General features: G+C 46.8%; 1 protein-coding gene across 3 annotated transcripts in view; it reads left to right on the top strand.

Annotated features, from left to right (window-relative positions):
- The window catches only part of ZBTB40 (zinc finger and BTB domain containing 40), a 75,711-nt gene that overhangs the window by 38,260 nt on the left and 14,708 nt on the right, over positions 1-22,743 (top strand). For all 3 annotated transcript variants that reach the window (XR_002323762.2, XM_020983028.2, XM_078145613.1), the window contains exons 4-14: positions 3,064-3,259; positions 3,885-4,027; positions 8,383-8,575; positions 10,271-10,407; positions 12,512-12,713; positions 13,081-13,214; positions 14,444-14,612; positions 14,912-15,340; positions 16,828-17,034; positions 18,303-18,467; positions 21,970-22,184. Coding sequence is in view for 2 of the 3 variants with exons in the window: in XM_020983028.2 (XP_020838687.1) it covers positions 3,064-3,259; positions 3,885-4,027; positions 8,383-8,575; positions 10,271-10,407; positions 12,512-12,713; positions 13,081-13,214; positions 14,444-14,612; positions 14,912-15,340; positions 16,828-17,034; positions 18,303-18,467; positions 21,970-22,184 (2,190 nt within the window). In the remaining variant the exon portion in view is untranslated. The remainder of the gene's footprint in view (positions 1-3,063; positions 3,260-3,884; positions 4,028-8,382; positions 8,576-10,270; positions 10,408-12,511; positions 12,714-13,080; positions 13,215-14,443; positions 14,613-14,911; positions 15,341-16,827; positions 17,035-18,302; positions 18,468-21,969; positions 22,185-22,743) is intronic.

The raw sequence follows: 22,743 nt of genomic DNA, 5'->3' as shown, positions 1-22,743 counted from the left end.
GGCTACGTAAATGGAGAGAAGGGGATGAACGTAAAAGGCTTGGCAGCTGATTGTGAGGAGTCCACGATGACTCCGAGGGTTCTTGGTAGATATATGTTTTATACCACACACACACACACACACACACACACACACACACACACACAGAGTTTCACATTCATCTTGTAATCCTTGATTCCTTGTCTTGATTTCTAAGGTTATATGTGTTTGTGTGATATGCACATACATAATATATGTATGTGTATACACATGCACACATATAGACATATATACCCATATTGTATGTAATAGTATGTGTATATACACACATATATCATGCATGTTATGACAGAGAGCCAAATGACTAATTTGTGAATTATATATCTATCAACCAATCAGTAAATATTTATTAAGTACCTACTGTGGCAAGTGCTGGGGATACAAAGAGAAGCAAAAGACGATCCCTGCCCTCAGGGAGTTTACAATCTAAGGGGGAGACATCATGCAAATAAATTTTTACAAAGTAAACAAATACAGGATAAATAGGAAATCATTAACAGAAGGAGGGCGCAAGAATGAAGAAGGGTCGGGGACGGCTTCCTGTAGAGTGTGAACTTTTAGTTGGGACTTAAGGGAAGCCAGGGAGGTCAGTAGTCTGGAGGAGGGAGAGCATTCCAAGCATGGATGACGACCTGAGAAAATGCCTAGAGCCAAGAGATGGAGTGTCTTGTTTTGTGGAACAGCCAGGAGGCCAGTGTCACTGGATGGAAGAATATGTTTTGGGGAGTAAGGTGTAAGAAGACTGAAAAGGCAGGAGGGGGCTTGGTTGGGAAGGGCTTTGAATGCCAGACAGAGCATTTTGCATTTGCTCTTGGAGGGCTTTGAATGCCAAACAGAGCATTTTGCATTTGCTCTTGCAGGCAGCAGGGAGTTGCTGGAGTTTTTTAGGCGGGGGGGGGGGGGGGGGGGGGGCAGTGTTGTGACATGATTGGACCTGAGTTTTAGGAAAATTACTTTAATGGCTGAGTGGAGGGTGGTTTGGAGTAGGGAGAAACCTGAGTCCAGCAGGCCCATCAGCAGCTATTGCACTAGTCTAGGCATAAGGTGATCAAGGTCTGTACCTGAGTAGGGGCAGTGTCAGAGGAGAGAAGAAGGTGCATTCTAAAGATGATGTAAAGGTGAAATCAATGGGCCTTGGCAACAGCTTGGATATGGGGGTGTGGGGTGGTGAGAGATAGTGAAGGGTCCAGGATGACTCCTAGGTTGGGAGCCTGAGGGCCTGGGAGGATAGGAGTACCCTGGGCAGTAATAGGGAAGGTCGGAGGATTTAGGGAGAAAGATAATGAGTTCCATTTGGGCCATGTTGAATTTAAGATGTCTGAAGGACAGTTGGAGATGTGAGATTGGAGGTGGACAGAGAGGTTGGGGCAGGGCAGGTCGATTTGAGAATCATTAGCATAGAGAAGGTCATTAAATCCCTGGGAGCTGATGAGATCCAAGTGAGGCAGTACAGAGAGAGAACAGAAGAGGGCTCAGGACCGAGTCCTGAGGGCAAGAGCTGGAGAAGGAACTGTCTGCCGGGCTGGAGGAGAGCGCTCAGTTCTGATCTGCTTCCTTGGCACTGTACCTCTGCCCCTGACCAGCCAGGGGACCTGGGCCACGTCACCTTCCCTCTGCAGGCCTTGTCTCAGTAAAATGGAAATAACCTTTGTCCTTAACCCAGAGATCCTGCGCTCACTCACATGTATGTGTACCTATGCAGAGGTCATGTACACATCAAATTTTTTGAAGCTGAGACAAAAAAACTGGAGCAATGGTGAGTGCTTATTGATTGGGGAATGGACAGGATGTGAATGCAGGAGAATGGTAATGCACAGCAGCAGATGTGAGGAATCTCAGAAACATGGGTCTTTTATAAACTGTTACAGAGTGAATTTAGCAGAACTAGAAATAATATACACAGTTACTAAAATGAAGCCAAATGTTGCATAATTATGATGACTAATTGTGGCCCTGGATGAGCTCAGGGAATGTACCTTCCTCTTTCACTGGAAAGGCTGAGGATCACAGCTATGGAGTGACACACTCCTAGCAGTGGGTTTTGTTTAAAACAATTTTTCTTTGCTACAAGGGAAGGATTTGAGGGATAGAATTCTTTAGAATTCTTAACGGTCTAGCTAGAAATGGATTTTTTTGGTTTGTTTTTTAAAGCATCAGGAAAACTTGAAGATTTTTTGCTGGTTTTTCTTTAAATTAATGGCTTAGGTTAAATTATTTCTAACATCCTTTCTGGCATTAATATTCTATGATTATGTGATATGATAAGGATGAAAAATTTAGAGCTAGAAGAAATATTGGAGATGTTCTAGTCTGGTCTCCCTCATTCTTTCAATGAAAATGAAAACTTCAATGAAAAAACTTGAGTTCCTGTGAAGTTGGTAGTGTATAAGTAGCAGAAACTGAGACCTGAACCAAGGTCTTCTGACTCCAAAGCTAGGGCTCTTTCCACTATACTGTGCAAGATCTGAAAAATAATAAAACTGGATTCCTTTTGAAACAGGCTGTAATTTAGAAATTTCACTGATTCAGATTTACTTGCTCCCGTAAATAAGTCCAAATTAGGAAGGCTTAACTTCAAAACAAGTATGACACTTTCTATAGTTTAGAAAACTAAAGCCATGTAGAACATTCTTAAATTGACATGTTTATGTTATTATTATAAAATCCGACTGTTGTATGAAGAGGTCGGTGCAGGAGAAGTGTGAGGGCTGCAGTGTCATCAGGCAGATGGTAGGATGGTCTGGGTATGTATAGTTGGAGGGATAGTGAGCTGAATCCTGCACTGATGTCTAGGGTCAGCCAGTAGATTTATAGCAGACAGTTGGCAAGGTGGGGTCCTAGGGCTGCAACTCTAGTGATGAATAGATTCACTTCTCCAGAGACTAGTAGCACGGATTCTGGAAGCCCTGCATGTGGAGGTCTGGGTCTCAGGTTCATGACCATAGGGCAGTAAGCCACCAAGCAGAGCAGAGGGGAATTAAGCAGGGTTGCTGATTACTCTGCCTGGAATCTTTTGTTCAAAAGGCCATCTTGGAGTGTCTGGAAGCTAAAGAAGGAATCTCAGCATTCAAAAGAATCCTCAATAAAGTCAGAAACAATGAGTGCCTCGATGTTGAGACTGTGGTGTCTTTGTTGGAGCTGTTCCAGGACAGCCACCCTGAAATAAGAGCAGCACTGCGAAAGCGAGAGCCAGAAGATGGAGAAAACATGCAGCTGAAAAGTAGGAAAACTCCCATCACTTGCGCCAGTCTGTTATGTTCGTCGAAGGGGCTTTCAGAGTTCAGCTCTAATTATCCCCGTAGGCCTGGTTATCTGTTCATATGATTTTCACTTGAGTTGTGCTATGTACAATTCTCATAGCTGTATGATGTATCTATGAAAGCAAAATTAGCTTTTCCATTGCTAGGATAACTGGTCTTATACTTTAAATTGGGAGAAAATGAGCAGTGTTCTTATGCCCTTCAGAAAAAGAAAAATAAGAAGGCCTACCAGATCGATGGGTTGGGCATCCAAGGTGAATTGGCTCTCTAATTGAGCTGAAGGGCTTGAGTTTCTTCCTCATTTGGGTTAGACACAAAGCAGTGGCCTTGCCAACTCGAAGTTAACCTCTGGCTGGCTTTGCAGCTTTGTGATCCATCAGAAAAAGGAAACGTTTTCCTTTCATAAAGTTTAAACAGAATAATAAAGTGTTTTCCTTTGCTAAAAGAGTATCTGCATTCCGGTGGTCGGAATAAGCCGTGGATTGCTTTACTATTCTGTTAGATCTCCCTCACCAAACCAAGCTGTCATTTTTCTTCAAATTGACTGGTCTCTCTTGTGTGTTTCTAACACTTTCTCTCCCGCAGGGAGCACCAAGGAGGGAAAGACCTTGTCCATCCTGTTACTGGAACACAAAGAGGACCTGATACAGAGTGTAACCCAGCTGAGACCCATTAGGGAGTTCCTAGAGACAGCCCCGGGGGAGCTCCTGACCTGTGTGGAAAAAGAGGCAAGTGGGTAGAGCAGGATGGGGACCATTGGAGGTGACCCGTGTTCTAACTGACTTAACCCAGCACCTTGAGGGTTTTTTCATACCTGAATTTAAAATTAGGATTTTTAGATTGGAATGGCTTTGTTAACAGGGAGGAGGTATTTGATTCTGAAAAAAGTTTGTGGTTTTTGTTTTGTTTCTTGCCAACAGCTCTTTTAAAGACATCTTAGATATTAAATGTTTTTCTTAGCACTTTCCTACTCCTCCTCATGCCAAGAGGAAAAGTAGAGCTCTTGACATGACTTAATAGGCTAATTAAATTTGGAGGAAATTGTTGATTTCACCTATTTGTACTAGATAGGGATTTATATTTCTGAAAGGAAAGAATCACAATATTGATGGGACTTTTTTGAGTGCCAGTCCTCAAATTATAATAAACCTGTTTAATGTGTCTGAGAGAGAGAGACTTGGGAAGCATTTTCCTCAATGCCTAATACCCTGGAGATTGATAGTAAATGCTAGGCCCTAAATTTGACTTTGGAGTATGCACTGGGTATGAGATACCATGCTGAGTGTTTTAGGAGCTCAGAAGCCAGCAGAGAGCCCAGACAAGTGTGCACAGATCCAGCTAAGAAAACATTAATTAAGTACCAAAAGGTCCTAGGGTAAATTGGTTCTGTCCTGGGAGCTTAAAGAGTCAAAAGAGAAAGAAGGGTAAAAGAACTACATGTGTGCAGAAAGAAGAAGAAGGGGATCGAACTTGCTCCTTAGCATAATTGGGAAACGTGAGGAGAGCATATAAACATGGAGGAATGGATGGGAAGGAGGAAGGAGCCGCATTCTTATTAGAAAGGGACAAAGGAAAGGGATACAGAATTGGGTGCAGAATTACATCAGACTCAACAGGGAAAAAGTCAGGGAAGGGCGGCGTGTTAAGAGGGAGGATAATACCAGGCAGGGAGTAGTTACAAGCAAAACGGACTTCCTGAGCAGAACGAGGAAAACCATGTATGCACAGAGCACAGCACTGTGAAGAGCAGCTCCTAAAGACTTCTGAGCTCTGATCAGTGCAGTGCCCCATTCTGTCTCCAGAGGACCTGGGATGCAGCGTGTTACCCCTCCTGACAGAGGGGACGGACACCAAGTGTAGAAGGAGTCATGGCATTCCTTTTGCTTTTCAGTGCAGTTTTGTTACAAAGAGTTGTTTTTGTTTGGTTGGTTTTTTAATTTCTCCAAGTGGAGAAAAAAAAAACCAGAAAGAAGCATGGATAAGCAGGATAACTTTAAAAGTATAATCTATGAAATTTCTTATATATACTTTTACAAGAGCAAGCAGCATGAAATGGAGGGTCATGGTTTCACATGGAATCCTCATTTTGTGGCCTACTGTGTGTGTGGAAATGCTTTTTTTTGGGGGGAGGGGGGGTTAAGTTCCAAATAAAAAAAATTAGTGCTAGGAGTACTCACAGTGAGTGAAGGCTAGCCAGAAAGGTCGAGGGAGACATAAGGAGTTTGTTTTTGTGTGTTGGCTCTTTGTGATGAGATTTTTTGTGTAAATGGAAGAGAGTAGAGTCTGACAAAAACAGGCCAGTGAGCTTCACTGTGGGTCCTGTCTAAAGTTAAAAGGTGTTATGAAAGGTGCAGTGAGGGCCCATCGGGGCAAAGAAGCGTGATCAAAAGCAGCTGACGTGGCTCTAGCAAGAAAGATCCAGACCTCATAAAACCGCAGTGAAAGGGAAGGCTGCAGTGTGTAACTGCAGTGTTCAGCTTTTGTCCTAGAGAGCAAGTGGGGCAGTGCCCTTCCCTTCTTTCGTTGGAGAGGTGGGGACGTAGGGAAGTGGAACACTGTGTGCACTGGCAGGCATATGGTCTATGTATTGGGTGGTTGTTCTTCAATGTTTTCAAGTTGAAGAGGGAGATGAGGGAGGGATATGCCTGGAAGTGACTGTAGTATAAACACAAGAGGCCTCAATACAACTTTAAAAAACAAAATAAACAGGGTTAAATTCATTTCCTTTTTCAACAAGGTTATTAGAATAGGTGAGTTAAGGAATGTCGTAAAGAGCCTTTACCTAGATTTTAGGAAAGCATTTGATATCATCTATCATGCTTTGCTTGTTGACAAGAAGGAGAAATGTGGGGTAGATAATGGTACAGAGGAATGTGGATTTGGAACTGGATGAGTGACCAGCCTCTGAAGCAGTCCTTTGGGGTTTAATACCTGACCTTGGCCTCTTGTGCTAGTTAACATTTTTATGAATGACCTGGTTAAAGGCATAGATGACGTGCTTATCAAGTCTGCAGCTGGTACAAAGGTAGAAAAGTTAAGATAACATATTGGATGGCTGACTCAGGATTGAAAAACCTTCCCACAGGCCTAGAACATTGGTCTGAATCTAATAAGATGCTTCATAGTCTAACTATAAAGGCTTATGCGTAGGCTAAAAAAATCAGTTTCACCAAGTACAAGATGGAGAGACTTGGCTAGATAATAGTTTATCTGAAAGATGTCTGTGGACACTAAACCCAGTGTGAATCAGTAGTGTGATGTAACAACCAAGAAAGCCAATATAATTTTAGGATGTATTTAGAAGTGCATGGAATCCAGGATTAAGGAGGTGATCCCAGTTATTAGTGTATTGTTATCAGCCAGCGAATAAAAAGCCTCCTTGACACTGCCTTGCAACCCTTGCCAGTCACTTTCTCTCTGGACCAGTTACCTCATCTAGTAAAGTGAAGGAAGTAGATTAGATGATCTTCAGGGTCTCTTCCAGTTCCAAGTCCTGTGATCCTGTGATTAAAGAAGTCACCGTGTGTGTCCTTCCAGGGATGAGACGAGGAGACAAGGAGCCTAGATGAAATAACAGCGCATATAGAAGAGAAGGCTGCTAATATCAGGCCTAGAGACTGATGCATAAATATCACGGTTGAAAGGAATTGAAAAAGAGGCAAACATGTTCTCCCCAAATGTAAGCTAATGGAGAAAAAAGGATTCATACATAACTGCATTCATGTACTTAGGATGAAAAAAAGATTTCATGGTTTTAGTTGTTTCAAAATATAGTTTATTAAGAACTTTAAACATCAGTCTGGTTATATATACACCTAAAACTATATATAACTACATATATAATTATATATAATATAATGTTAATAGTCTAAATTTATAGTCTTATGCTTAGGTTAAAAAAATCAGTTTCACCAAGTCCAAGAGGGAGAGACTTGGCTAGATAATAGTTTATCTGAAAGGGGTGTGTGTGTGTGTGTATGTATGTGTATGTGTAAAGCATATATGTGTATGAATGTGTATATATACACACATATGTTATATATATATACATATACATATACACACACACACTTCTATTACATGGTAACTCACTCCATGTCCTTCTAATCATTGTCTTTACCCTTACATTCTTATAAACTATTTTCCTTTTAATGAAACTAAAACCAAAGCCAATTGTTTTCCTAGCCTTGCCCTCTTTCATTCTCACTTAAATTAACTTTTGTGTTAAGTCTTTCCATATGACAGCAGTTCAGAGATCTGCTATTTCATCAGCATAGGAATTTATTAGATTGTCTTAAAGAGCCACCCAAGGCTCAGAGACGGCAAGCCTCCTCCCCAAGATCACACAGCTTCCTGAATTGCAGGTTCAGTGCTCTGTCCCCTACAGTATTGATTCTCCGGTCCATATTTCCTCAAGTGGCTTGTGTTCTTAATGACATTAAAACATTGTATCACATTGATAGTTTACAGTTAATCTTCTGCAGCATTCTGCCAACTTGCTTTCTGGAAACAATTCCACCGGTGTATAGTGCAGTGTTTATGATGAGCAACCTTGGTTCCCCAAAGCTGCACCAGGGTTGGGTTTTGTTGCCAGGTCCATGATGTTCTCATTTGTATTTCCTTGATCGTTCTGATGTCATTATGTGCAGTTTGCTTATCTACTTTTGTAAATGGACTATTCGTGTACTTTGACAATTTATCCACCATGGACTGTGGTATTGGTCTGTCTCTCAGTTTCTGGTTGGCTTTTGATGTTGGGTTTTTATAGGATAGATTTGCTGCAAATTTTCCTCCCGGTATTTTTTCTCCCCCCCAGTTATTTACATTTCTGTTGTTTTATAGAGTTCCTCTGATTTTTTCTGTTCCATCTCTTTTCCATTGGGGACAGAGAGCATTTTTGTTTCTCTTCTTCATGAGACAGAATAAGGATTAATGAAAGGGCTGAGGAAGGAAGTGGAGCCTGGGAGGAGCAGAAGATGATCAGGACATCTTGTAATGCAGCCTCGCTGGGTTTTGCGGTTGTGTGTCGGATGAATTTAGCATTGCCAGTGACTGGTGTCTGCTTGATTGCCCGCCACTGCAGGTGATTTTGAATTGCTGCGAGGGTGGAACACCCAAGGAGACAATAGAAAATTTGCTGCACAGAGTGACTGAAGAGAAAACACTGACTGCTGAGAGTTTGGTTAAACTCCTTCAGGCTGTGAAGATCACATTCCCCAACTTGGACCTTCTGCTGAAGGATTTACAGAAACAAGCAAGTGTGCCAAGCACCGCAGGTATCAGTTAATAGTCAAATCTGGGGGCTCGAGCCCGATATGTAAAACTATATTCCATGCAGTGTCTTTGAAGGCAGGGGTGTATGGGCTGGGGAGGGCCACGAGGGAAAGGGACTGTTGACAAATGGCCCTGTAAACAGAAACTAGACCGGGACCCAACTCCAGGAAAGTGGGGCTTCCTTCATCTCAATTCCTTTCCCCCTCCCAAGTTTCCTCATACTCTTCCACCTGCAGAGTTCAGTGTGTGTATATAGATAGAGTGTGTTTTAGGGTATAGACACCACGGAGATGCCAGCTGTCCCTTCTGCTTAGCCTCTGTTGGCCCGTGTTGGCCCATGACTGATGAAATAAGACATGATTTTGGCCAGCCACGGCTGCTGATGAGATAGCACCAGAACCCCAGCCCCTTCTCTTCCCTCTGCCCCCTTCATATAAGTACAGAGTAGCTCTAGCAGTCAACCAGCAGGCATGTATTAAGCACCTCCTGTGTGCCGAGCGCAGTGCTAAGGAGTGGGGTCACCATGCCAAGACTGAAACCATTCCTGCCTTCGGGGAACTTCTATTTTCCTGGGGGATACAGTATGTTCACAGATAAGTAAATACAGGAACTTAATAAATAGATAAAAAGTAAATGCCTGGTGGTTTGGAGGAAGAGCAGTAAGAACTAGGAAAGTCAAGAAGGGCCTCTGGGAGGAGGTGGCATTGAGCTGGGCCTTGAAGTGAGTCAGGGATTCCAAGGGCCGGGCTTGCTCAAGGCCCACGACTAACTGGTGGGTGCAGGAGAGGTCAGATCCTAGTGGCGTGACTTCCAGCCTTGCCCTTTTTACTCTTCCTTGGAGGGAACCTTGATACAATAGTGCAGCTTCAAAATCTGTCTTCCCAGCTTGGCGGCCTTCTGCTCAAGCTCAAGAATTCCGTTGGAAAAAGCATCCTGCTTTTGAAACAAAACTGATCGTGGTTCTTGACCCAGAACAGTTCAGCCTATTTTAAACTTTTATATCTTATTTAGATCAATTAGTGGGCAGTTTTAGAGACATATAAGTTTGAGTCTAATATGTTTTTGCTTTATTTTAATTTTTTTTAATTCTGGCCAAACTTAGTACTCTTGAGAATGAGGGAGCAATAGGACAGTTTAAATTAGGTGCATAACAGACTAGCCCTGTGTGTCAGCTTTAAACCTCTGAGGTTTAGGTGTTAGGAGTCAGCACTGAAAGCATTAGTTCCTCTCTGAGAGGCACGGTGGGATAGTGGTAAGAGCTCTGGACTCGGCATTAGCAGAGCTGGCTGGCAATCCCGGCTCTAGCCCTACAGCAGAAGTCATTTAATCTCTCTCATTTTATTCCTCTGTTAAACTGGGAGGTGGGAGGTGTTGCTCATACTGGCCCTCTCTACTCCCTGGGTTGTTGGAGAAAAAAGCATTTAGCAAACCTTAGAGTGCAGCATGTGCGTTAGTGGGCTCTGAAGTCCTGCAGAAAGAAGTTGGATAAATATGGACCCAGGGAGATTTAGCCAAAATCATTAATATATTTTCACTCTGTCCCAAGATGGGAGTTGAATCCAGCTCTGAAGATGATGAAGCTTTTGCATTGACTCCCTCTCCCTCTTCTCATTTGTAATCCCCCTCAGTCTCTGCAGGAGAAACCCTTAAGGAGGTCATGTTGCACAAACATTATTGTTTTGATAATATCCTTACAGTCCAACCAAGCCCTGATGATTTTGGGACTGAGCTCTTGAGACGATACCATGAAAACCTCTCTGAAATTTTCACTGACAATGAGATGTTACTAAAGGTGATCTCATCTGCAAGCAGTTTAACTTCTGGAGAAAGAGAGGTAAGAGAGGGGGATGTTTGTGAATATCTCTGTGTTTGAGTTTGTTCTGAGATCGTTATTAAGGACCCATTATGTGCCAGGCACAGCACTGATCACTGTGGATGCAAAGAAAGGCTGATTCCAGCCCTCCCTGAAACCCATGTTCCAGTGGGAGAGACGACATGTAAAGCAGGTACATGCAAGACATGTACAGTATAAATAGAAGGTCACCTCAGCAGGCACTGGATGTGGAGCAGGCCAGGAAAGGCCTCCGGCAGGGGTGGCATTTGAGCTAATGATGGTTAGAGATGGAGGAAAGCCAGGAGGCAAAGGTAAGGCGAGAGCGCATCCATTTCAGGCAGGGCTGTGCAGAAGCACGAGGAATCAGAATGTGGAGCAGCAAGAACGCTGACGGCACAGTGCCTGGCACATAGTAGGTGCTTAATAGATATTTACTGACTTGCCTCAGTAATTGACAGATACAAAAGGAGAGCTATGGAGAAGAAGGAGGAGAATTGAGTCTCCAAACCAGGGCATGAGAAGGGAAGGGAAGGGAATAAGCCTTTAGTGCCTATAATGTGCAAAGCACCTTAAAAAATATTATCTCATTTCATCCTCATAACAACCCTGGAAGGTAGGTGCTGTTATTATCCCAATTTTACAGTTGAAGAAACTGAGACAAATAGGGTAAGTGACTTGCCAAGGGCCACACAGCTAATAGGAGTCTGAATCTAGATTTGAACTCAGATCTTCCTGACTCCAGGCCCATCCAAGGAGGATGGGGCGGTAGAGGTTTTCACAGCGATGACGAAGAGGTAGAAGGCAAAAAGAGTCCTTAGAGATCATTTAAGTAGGGGTTCTGAACCTGGAGTTAATGGCCTCCCCCCAATGGGTCCCTGAATTTGGATGGGAAAAAAATTTACATCTTTTTTCACTAACCCTGAACTGCGTTTTATTGTTTCCTTCGATTATGAACATAGGCAACAAAACATTCTGAGAACAAGGTCCGTGGGCTTTGCCAGATTGCCAGGGGGGTCCACAACAGCAGAGGTTAGAGACTCACGGTCTCTTCTCTCCAAGCCTCTGATTTCACAGATGAAGAGTTTGAGTTCTAGAGTCATTTAGGATCTCATGTCTGAACCTGGGTTATAGAGTCATAGATGCAGCAAAATGCAAATACAGTACTTATTACACGCCCACTGTGTGCAGAGCACTGCCTCGCTCTGAGGGAGATCCAAAAGGGGGATGTTACCAAGTCACTGTCTCCATGGAGAGCAGAGGAATGAGCTTTCTCCCCACTGTCTTCCTCAGGGACTCAAGTGTGCATTCGATTGAATGTCAGTGGTGGTGAGGGCTCAGCGGATATAGGACTGGATCACCTGGACCAGGGCTTCTTCCCCTGGGGACTGCGAAGAACTTCTTTTCTAAAAGTATTTTGATAACTATATTCCAACATAACTGGTTTCCTTTGTAATCCTGTGGATTGTATTTTATGCATTAAAACCTGATTCTGAGGAGTCCATAAGCTAAACCAGACTGACTCCCAAAGGGAGGGTCCATGACACAAAGCGAGGCTAAGCACCCCAGTTTTTATCCTCGCCCCAGAAACTGAGGCACAGAGAAAGTCAATGACTTGCTCAGCATCATTGCACAAGTGCCCAACAGCAAAGTTAGGGAAAGAGGGGAAGGGCCAAGAAGGAATGGGCACCTCGTTGGGACAGGGTCCTTTTGCCTTTGCATCACTCTGCTGAGAAATTGCCCTGCCAGGGGACCAGAAGAACCAGGGAGAGCTGGGACGCTCATCCCCTTTGCTGCTCCTGGGCTTCCTGCCCTGTTCTACTCGGATTCTCTTCTTGGGATTTGTCCCAGTGCCTCTGGTCGTCACTGCCCTCTCCCCTGCTCAGACTGGCTTGTATGTCTTTGCTTCTATGTTATGTCTCCCCAGGAGCTCCTAGGAGAAAAGGGCTCTGGTGGTGATGGTGCCCTGGTGCCCCTGCCCTTAGCACAGTGCCTTGGAAGTAGTTGGCACTTTGTAAATGCTCGTCAGATTCACTGGAATTGAATATATTGCTACCTTTAAATGCCTGGTCCCTGATCTGTGCGTGCTCGGTGCCTGTTTTTGAAGGCCATGGAACAGCTCGTGAAAGGCGACAGTGGGCACGGTGGCTTCGGCGCCCTGGTCTCCGCAGTGCTGGAAGGACAGCCCCTGTTGGGGAGGGCCGTGTGGAAGGTGCTGCTGGGGGCTCAGACAGTTGAGCCGGGCCCGCTGAACCTGCTCATGGAGATGATGCACAAGGAGCCTGGCGCTGACTATTTCTTCCAAGCAGGTACTTGCCCTCAGCTCTGCTGCCCTGCTGCCCCATGCTGGAGACCTGCCAGGCGGGCTCCAGGTTCAGGGAATGACCCCCTTTGGGCCAGACGTCAGACACCTGCCCCTGGCGTGGAGAAGGGAGTGCAGGGACACAGGCGTTTGCTGAGGTTTTAATGCCTGGTTAGGGGCTTCTTCCCCCATAAACTTGAGTTCTCTGGTGTTCTCTTGATTAGTGCAGTTTGTCACGTTTCAAGTTTCTAGTTCGAGGCGGGAGACGGAGGCTTGTTCTCAGTGCGAAGAGTAGATTTTTAGAAAAGGTGAAGGGTAAATACGGTGTTCATAGTTGTGCTATTGATTTTCTTAATCCCCTTTACTTTCTTTAGTGGCCACCCCAGAAAGTGCTACTATAGAAATCATCTTGAGACATGGCAAGCTAATCACCGAGGCCATTCAGCCGAGAGCTGAGCTAAAGTGCCTCACTCCAGGAGAGGAGAGACTGGCGGAGGCCGTGAAGGAGGTAATGGGGGCTGAAGAGCAAAGGGCCTAAAGCAGACTCGGTGCTGGTCCTGGGGAGGGAAGGGCGGCCCAGTGGCTGGGCCCTGGCATGCTCTGCACAGCCAGTGCCTTTCCGCAGGAGGAGGATCAAACCGTGTGTAGTGTCGTGGGCAGATGACATGCTCTGTCCTGGCTCCTAGCAAGAGCTAGGTTAGCCGTAGAATGAACAGATGTTAGATGCAGTGCCAGCCACAACATGGCCAGCCTCCCAGAAAAACCAGGTGGGGAAGGGGCAACTTCGTGGGGGTCCGGCCCATGGCCACATACGTCCTGAATGGAAAGCCTTCACAGAAACACAGAATTGGAATGCTGACCCCCCCCCCCCCCGTTCATTTCCATTGCAGAGGCTGTGGGCAACACTGATTTTTAACACCCTCTGATTTTGGTCCTTGCCATCCTCACATTCACCTCACTCACCTCACAAACTCCACCTACTTCAGACACATACAACTGTCTGCAGGTGATCTGTTTTCTCTTCACTAATTGGTCTCATGCATGCCTCCGGGGACATCAGGTTTACTTAGACTGACTTGAAAAGCATAGAAATAAAATATCTCCAAAATGAAAATTCCATTTGGCCATCTGTGAGTGGTTTATCCTGCTTTTCTGAGCACACTGGCTCTTTCTACTCCAAGCCCTAACATCTGAAACAGGGAGGCTTTGAAAGAATATTCTGGGCCCCAATGTAAATCTTCTTAAAAATTCTGGGTTTCTCCTAATAATGTTTAATACAGTGCATATTTCTTTATAAAGTGGCTAAAAATGTGAAGCTGACCCCAGTTGTATGGAGTTACAGCCTAGTACCATTGAGACAGCTGCCCTGTGAGAAGTTACTTTATCTCCTGGACAGAGCCCGTGCCTTGAGCTGCCTTTCTGAGTCTTCAGAGCAGAGATCTAAGGGAGTCTCTTAGGGCTCCCCATCCATGGAAAGGTGTCTCATGGAGGGCTCCTGATGTTTGCTTCCTTACTTCCAAGCACCAGGAGAGCATTCCTCCCTTTCTCTATCCTCGGCTTCCTTTTTTCTTAACCCTTCTGAAAGACATAAAGCATTCTACTATGCTCATCACATGGAGCTCAGCCTCCCTGAAGATGAGTCCTGCCTTCCTAAGAGACAATAAAAACCAAATTGAAAACAGAGGACAGAACCCATCGGTGCTCACCCACAGCTTCTGTCCCCTGGTGCTTATTTAGATTCTGAGTGTTTCCTGTGAGCCAGCCAGCCCTGAAGCTTCCCTGAAAGCAGCTCTTAGCAGAGCCCAGGAAAAGTCACTCCCCACCATGGAGATGTGCCGCCTTCTCTGCAGCCTTCATGAGGTGTTTCCAGGCCTGCAAGCGGTCCTGCAAGAGCTGGGGAGCCTGGGTAAGAGATGGCGGGCAGGGGCCTTACTGAGGTTAAACGGGGCCTTACGGGAGACAGGAGTTCACGTCCCAGAGATGGGCCGACCCCTTCCTGGAGTTGTTTGCTTGTTTGATGTGCTCTTGATACCTGAGGGAGGCTTGGGGCATGGATATAAAAGGATATGATTCATGTTTGTTAGAAGATACAACTAATGATGACGTTGTAATAGAATTTCATTAGAAACCAAGTGGGCTCCACCCCCCCCCCGAGAAGTTGGCACATACAGAGTCCCTGAACAATGACCGTTTTCTCCCATGCAGGTCTCCTTACGAAGGACAAGGAGCCGGGTGCTCCCGAGCGGTGGAAGGTGCTGGAGGTGCAGGGGGAGGCGTCTGCCAGGAGTCCTGCTGAGCCTGGGGAAGGGAGTGCTAAGGAGAAGGAGGCGGGGCTGGAGGAGCTGGGGAGCAGCGCCGCCCCCTCCCCCAAGAAGAGCTTTGTCTGCGCGGCCTGTGACAAGAGCTTCCATTTCTACTGCCGCCTCAAAGTGCACGTGAAGCGCTGTCGCGCGGCCCAGGGGAAGCAGGTGCCGTGCAGGGAATGCGGCGAGACAAAGGCCTCCAAGAAAGAGCTGGAGAAGCACCTGCAGGAGGCCCACGGTGGGGCCGGGGCACCAGGCACCCCGAAGAAGAAGAAGAGGAGGCTCCCCGTGACCTGCGACATCTGTGGCAGAGAGTTCGCTCACGCCTCTGGTAGAGGGGGCAGATGAGATGGGGGGAAGAGAACGAGTTTCCCTCCCCTCCCTGAGATCAGGTCTTGGGTGCAGGACATTGGATGCCTTCAGGTTGGGCCTAGGCCATCCTCAGGTTGACCTAGGCCCGCTAGATGCCACTGCCCCGTGGCCTTCTCATTGTTGTTAACGTTAGAGGCAGTGTGAGGTCGGGCATAAAGGGATGAAGTTGCATTTGGAAGACCTCGGGTCCAGCCTTCTCACACATTTACTATCATGGTGGGCCTGGGCAAGTCACTTGCCCTCTGTGGGGCAACAGGTCCCTGCTCCCTAGGACCCTCACACCTGTATTTGTACAAAGAGCTCGCACACTGAGAGGGCTGTCTATGGATGAAGTGACAGACCTTTGCCCAAAAAGAGCACAGTTCTTTCCATAACCAGCATTTGTAGTTTCAAAGCAGCCCACCGTGCATCATTCGGGGCAGTGGGGCTAATAGTAGGCAGTAAAAGTGAGCCCTCGTATAGCACTTCAAGGTATGCAGAGGGCTTACATGGACTATCTCTCTTGATGCTCACAACAGGCCAGAGAGGGAGGCGATAGGGGAGTTCCTGTTTGATACTTTGGCCTTGGTTTGAACATGGGTCTCCCTGACTGCCGGTCCCTCACTCTGGCCGCTGTGGCATCCAGCTTCCAGGAAACAAAGATAAACATATAAAACACAAAGGCAAAAGCCTGGCCTGAACCCTGGGAGTGGGGGGAGACACCGAGAAGTAGGCTAGGAAGTGGGAATGGGCCTGGGTTCCTCGCCTGACAGCATTCCTCAAAGCCTGCCAACTCCAGGTGTTCTCTCTCATTCTGAGGGTCAGAGTCAAGGGATTTACCCAAGGTCACATGGCCAGTTTGTGTGGGAGGTAAAACTTGAACCCATGTCCTCCTAGTTCTGAGGAGTGCTCTCTTTCCTCTATACCATGCTACCTCTGACAGAGAAATAAGTACAAAAAGCATAAAAAGTAGGTACGAGTAGTATTGGGTCAAGAAAAGCCTGGCAGCTAGGGCAGGAAGAGCCAGATGGCACCAAGAAGGGATGTCATGTGCTGGGAGTTGGGAAAGGGAGGCTGAGGACTTGAGGTGCTTGTGTTTGGTCCTAGACACAGTTGGGAGCCATGGACCTTGTGAGCAGGACCTGACATGGGCCGTACTGGGCTCTACGACCATCAGTCTGCTGGTGGCAGCCATAGGCCTTCTAGTCGACAGAGAATCCGAGGAGAACATTGAGAGCCGTGGCCGTGGACCCCGGGTGGCCGGCTTCCAATGAGGGGCATGGTCTGGAGAGGGCTTAGAGATGACTTTGGGGATGCCAGTCAAGTAGCTCCTAGGGGTCTGGAGTCACTCTCCAAGGCTGCCCTGCCATGTTGACTTTGCTTCGGTCAGGGAGACACCTTTACTGAGTCCTTTTGCTGGTGACTAAATCCCTTGGTCTCTCTTGGTCTCTGGTGTTGCTCTCCTAGGAATGCAGTACCACAAGCTGACAGAACATTTTGATGAGAAGCCTTTCTCGTGTGAAGAATGCGGAGCCAAGTTTGCGGCCAATTCGACGCTGAAGAACCATCTCCGCCTTCACACTGGGGATCGCCCTTTCATGTGCAAGCACTGCCTTATGACTTTCACACAGGCGTCCGCCCTGGCTTATCACACCAAGAAGAAGCACGCTGAAGGTAAAGCTTCCTCCCGTTGAAAGAGCTGAAGCCCAGGGCCGAGTCCCAGCTCACCCACCACAGAGCCAGGGACCGTGGGCAGCTCATCTTCCTTCTCACCACCTTCATTTCATTGTCTGCAACAGAAAGCCATTCATGTGATCCTGCCCAGAACTACCTAGCTAGGCAGCAAGCAGGAGGTTGTGATTGAGCAGAGATGGCCTCTAAAGGACCTCTGCCATTCTTAGGACTTAATAATGGTGATGATTCCTTGGCACATGCTTGGATGAATGAGAATATGTACGGGGGTGTGTGTGTGTGTGTGTGTGTGTGTGTGTGAGAGAGAGAGAGAGAGAGAGAGAGAGAGAGAGAGAGAGAGAGAGAGAGAGAGAGAAAGGGCCAAGGAGGCTAGTTATGAAGCATTTGTAGATTAAATAATATCCTAATTCTTGCAGTATTTTATCTTATACTCTATTTCAGAATTGCCGTGGGTTATTGTGATTTACTGCTACAATTCGCAGTACTCTTTGCAGTGTTAGTCTGTGTAATGACACCTTTTCCATCTTTACTCTTCCACAATCTAGCATTTCAATAATGCACTATTTCCTCCAAGAATTTTTATGTGCAGTTTATTTTCTTAACAAGCATTTGCTTTGTTAATGCCATTTTAAAGCCAGCTCGCTTAAACTGTCGTGAGTTTCCAAAAGACCTGGAAGGTGTTACTTGCTCCTGCTAAGATTCTAGTTTGGTTTTTCTCACCCTTGAACAAGATTATCCCTAAATGCAGCATCCATTTTGTGCTAGTCCTTCCTGGCTGCCAAGCAGCTGTGTGCTCTTGGGCCAGTCACAGTCTCTGTGGACGGTCCCTGAGGCTCCCGCTACCCGTGGTAGTCTGTGCTCGAGGAGTGCTTCCAGCGCTGACACACTTAGGCTATAGCACAGTCTGACTTTGTCTTGGGGGTGTAGTGTGTGGCTGGGTCCTCAAATGTTTTCTGTTGTGATAGGATGAAAAAGTGAGATTCCACCTCACCTGCAGCTGTGCTTATAATGGCTGATTAGTCACCCATAGGGTGTATCGTGGAGTCTGTCTTAGCTTTTATTTATCAGGGCAGATCAGAGTGGGAAGGTTCTGTAACTTGTCAGTGGCCAGCTCAGCCCATGACCAGCGCTACAGGGTCTGAAGTTAGCCTTAAGTGTACATCTCTGTGCTCCTGTTACCCAATAATGTGTCTTGTGCCACGTGCCACTTCCACGAGATTTAGTTTGTAATATCTTCCTGTTGTTTTCAGGGAAGATGTACGCTTGTCAGTATTGCAATGCTGTGTTTGCCCAGTCGATTGAGCTGTCTCGGCACGTGCGTACTCACACCGGAGATAAGCCGTATGTTTGCCGCGAGTGTGGCAAAGGCTTCCGACAGGCCAACGGCCTCTCCATCCACCTGCGAACCTTTCATAGTATGTATGTTAATGCCCTCCAGCCTGGGGTGGGTCTGGGGGAAGCAGACTGTGTCGCCAGTGTCTGTCATCCTGTGCTGCTGAGAAAAGCTCAGGGTTTGTCTCCACATTACAGATAAAATCAAATGTTTTGTGATGTTTGTTTCTAGAGGCTGAGGCTAATTACATGTCTGACAGCTCAAGCATAGGATGAGGAAAAGGTCTGGACTCAGAGTCAGGAAAACCTAAGTTCAAGTCCCACTTTTGACATTTAATAACCGTGTCCCCATGGACAAAGCCCTCATCTCAGCTTCAGCTTCCTCATTGTTAAAGAATAATCATCATCATCATCTCTGCAGTACTTCTTCCCATGGGCAGGGCATTATGTAAATAACAATGTTGTTGTTGTTGACCTAGATACAGATCCGAGTTTTGTTTGAAGGGAAAACCCTCTTTCTTCTCACAGGCCCCTGCTCATTTAGTAATCAGTCCACTGGCCAAGGGGGATCCTTTTGGTACAATAATAACTATTCTTGAATAACTCTGCCATATGGTTGTTGTGAGTATAGGGTGAGTATATGCCCTCTGCAGCACATTACTGATGATGACTTAAGCTGAAGAAATCCCAGAAGCAGCATTATCCAGGAAACAGATGTTCAGAAAAGGAGGCAGATCAGCAAGGGTCTCCTCTGCTGGCCTGGTAAAGACCCGAGAAGGCTCTTAGCACACAAAGTAGGAGGAGGACCACAGCAGGTCCTCCAGGGAAGTGGGTGAAGTGATTCTCTGTGGGACACTTACGGAAAAACCTGGGCCAGGAGTGCAGCATGAGAGGCTGGGGATGGGTCATGATCTTCCTGGTTCATGGACTGCTTACTCTGGTAAGACAGTGCCCAAAGTCTGAGGTTCCCTTGACCCCCAGACTACATGGGAAAATGAGAGGCTGCTTTATCCGAAGGGCAGCCTCCACATGGGCCTTCACTCCCGCTGGAAAAAAAGCCAAAGACAGATCTGTAGCTTGCCCACATCGACACCGTTCCCTCTGGATGAAAGGGGAGTTTTCCTTCTGAGTCACATGTCCCCTTGGTTGTTTCATGTGTGGTTACAGCCAAAGGGGACCGAGTATTTACACTCCCTACTGCTGTTCCTTTGCAGTCACAAGCCTCCATCTGCTTTTCACAGCTTGCTTGCTTGACCTTCTCATCTTTCACTGAAGGTCAGAGGTCAGTGTCTGGTCCCACTGATACTTGAATAAGACACCCCTGTACAAAATGACCTGACGAATGACCCACCGGCCTTTACTTAAGACCTACATTGAGGAGGACCTGAACTCGTAGCCTGTTTATGTGACCCATTCCCTTGGAGGAGAGCTTCAACTGTTTCTTCTAAGGTTTTCCAAGCCTGAATCTGCCTCTTTAAAACTCAGATGCACTATATCAGATTGTGCGCCTTCTTGGGGAGGGTGGGGGGGAGGAAAAGGGAGAAAAATTTTCAACTCAAAAGCATATGGGAAAAAAAAAATTAAAAAATTATTTAAAAAAAAAAACTTGGATGCAGTGCTCCCAGTCCTGCTTTCTGGGGCCAAACAGAGCAAAACTAATGATCCTTTTTCTTCCCCGCCTGCAACCCGCCCCCAAATTTGTTATTGTAACAGGACACTTGGAACATTTGATTTCAATCCATTCACAGATACTTATGTATTAAGGGTTCTGCAAGACTGTGAGAAATAGAGAGTTAACAGCCCGAGCGAAAGGAGCTTATTATCTCATGGCAGTAAAAGCAGTGAGTTTTCAGTACTCGGTAATAGCCTGTTGTTATGATAGTTTGATGTCCCATCTTTTCACTTGAAAAGATCTGTGTTTTCACTGGTGCGGGCATTCCTTCTGCCTGCCTAGACCATTATCCCTCCAAATCATTTTGAATTGCTGTGGCCAAATATATTTATCCTCTAAGGGCCATCCTTCTGGTGATGAGCCTTGCCACGGTGGTCCTCAGAATGCTCCAGGCCTGTCCTGACACCTGGCCAGTGTGGTGAGCCTTGTGGTCGCCATGTGGAAGGAAGACTCAGGAGGACTGTGCTGGAGGCATGGGCCACCAAACGCTTCAGATGAGATTCTTCCCGCATTTCATTCACTGTAGAAGAAGGAAAGAATTACTGTTGCTTCCTTTGTGCTTCAGGGGAAAGTCCATGTTTTCCCAAACCTGCCTCAGTCATTTGAATTCAGCAAGTGCTTATCAAAGGTTACTACTAGGTGCAAGGCTTTGCTGTAAGCGATGGAGATGAGCAATTGATGTAACCTAGGCCATCTCTCAAGGATCTAGGAGTCTAGTGAGAGGCAGGACCAATAGATAACTAACTATGGGACAGGGAGAGTGGGACAGTGCAAAGGAGGAATCCTGGCAAAGCGCTGAGTGGTAGGAGGACAGAAGAGAGAAGAAGTGAAGGTGAATTCTAATCATCCCCAAGACTGATGTTTCCTGAATATTCCAAGGTTTATAAAAGCTTTTCACAACTACTGTGGGAGGGCTTGTATCCCCTTTAAGAGGAGGAAACCTAGATTCTGAGAAGGGATGAGTCCAACCCGGGGCCGTGCATCTCCAAAGTGTCAGAGCCAGGACTCAAACTCGTGCTTCTACCTGCAAGACTAGCTGTCCTCTACCCACGCTGCACCGGGCATTTATTCAAGTTGTAGTTTTAAGAAGCCTCTTGAACGCTTCATTGAGATTATAGAGTGAATGTCTTTATCTTTGGTAATCAGGCACAGTGCCTGGCACATAGCAAGCATTCAGTGAATGCTTATTGATTGATTGATTTGACTATTGATCCCTATAGAAGGGGAGGGAAAGGCACCTTTGTCAGGTTGGTGGTGGCTGTAAGTTCTATACATGTCCTTCTCCTAGTCAGGGAGACTTTCTCAAGGGCGTGGGCTTGGGAGGACAGAGAGGAATGTAGGCACATGGAAGAGGAGAGCATGAGCCTGATTGGAAGAGAGCTTTGGCAGCCCAGAGTGGAGGGTCAGCTCTATAGCGTGTGTGGCAAAGAAAGATTGTGGGCTCGGGGGCCCGCAGAGGGCGGGGAGGGAGAGAGAGAGAGGGGGGCTGGCAAGTCTGGCGACAGCTTGGGGACCTGGGGTCCCGTTGAGTAGGAGGACCAGGATCAGACTGCAGCCTGAGGAATTTTGATCGCCTGCTTCACGCCAGCAGAGTTGGTGGGCAGTTGGCTGGGCCATCCTGGGCAGCTGTGCAAACCCCTTTGGGAGTCACCTTTGAAAGAATGGAAGTGTTGGATCGTCTCTGTGGGAAGACTTGGCCTCGTCCTGGCTGGAGGCAGGGGAGTCGATGTGGTGATCTCTGGGCTCCCGCCAGAGTCCTGGGATTTTGGTGTATATAGTATTTTTCAGTGGAACAGTGACATGGACTGCTAAGAATTTTGTTTCCTTGTTTTCTTACTGTTCGGTACCTGCGGCTTTTCTTCTTTTCACTCACTTTCTACCTTCCTTTTCTTCTACCTTTTCTGTGGCCTCAGATATAGATGATCCCTATGACTGCAAGAAGTGTCGGATGAGTTTTCCTACCCTGCAAGATCATCGAAATCACATTCACGAGGTCCACTCCAAGGAATACCATCCCTGCCCAACATGTGGGAAAATCTTCAGCGCCCCGTCCCTCCTGGAGCGACACATGGTGACCCACGTCCGAGGGAAGCCTTTCAGCTGCGGCATCTGTGACAAGGCCTACCAGGTGAGGGCCCCTCCTCCTGGCTGCTGGTCTTCAGCCTGCTGGTGGCTCCACGGTCATCCTCCCGGAGGCTGATGCTTGGGTCATCCTGCTCAGCCGCAGGCAGGTGCCAGCTCGTTCAGGGATGCCCGGATACCCTGAGGAGAGCAGGCCCAGGATGGGGGAATGGAAGAAAGACTGCCTGGCTTACCAGGGGCAAATAGTCAGCTGTGCTGCTGCTCTCCGTCTCTGGGAATTCAGCCGGGCTTCCTCATTAGGAGCTAACAGTGAGACCTGCTGAGGGTATGGGCTCTGAGGAATGTCATGGATGTAGGTAGAGTTCTGAGATAAGGGGAGGGAAGGGGTCTTGATGCCTTTGGACTAAGGCCGAGGTTGACGTCAGAACGTGGGGAGAGAAGGGAGCAAGCATTTATGTAGTGCCTACTGTATGCCAGATGGTGCACTGAGCACTTTCAGAGCTATTACCTCATTTGATCCTCACGACAACCCTTCAAGGTGGGGGCTGTTATTATCCCCATTTTACAGAGGAGGAAACTGAGGAAAACAGGTCAAGTGACTTGTC

Source organism: Phascolarctos cinereus, unplaced genomic scaffold, assembly GCF_003287225.1.
Source record: "Phascolarctos cinereus isolate Bilbo 61053 unplaced genomic scaffold, phaCin_HiC Scaffold_726;HRSCAF=1367, whole genome shotgun sequence".
Taxonomy (NCBI): Eukaryota; Metazoa; Chordata; class Mammalia; order Diprotodontia; family Phascolarctidae; genus Phascolarctos; species Phascolarctos cinereus.
The sequence above is the reverse complement of the archived record's forward strand: the minus strand, read 5'-3'. Positions and strand labels throughout refer to the sequence as shown.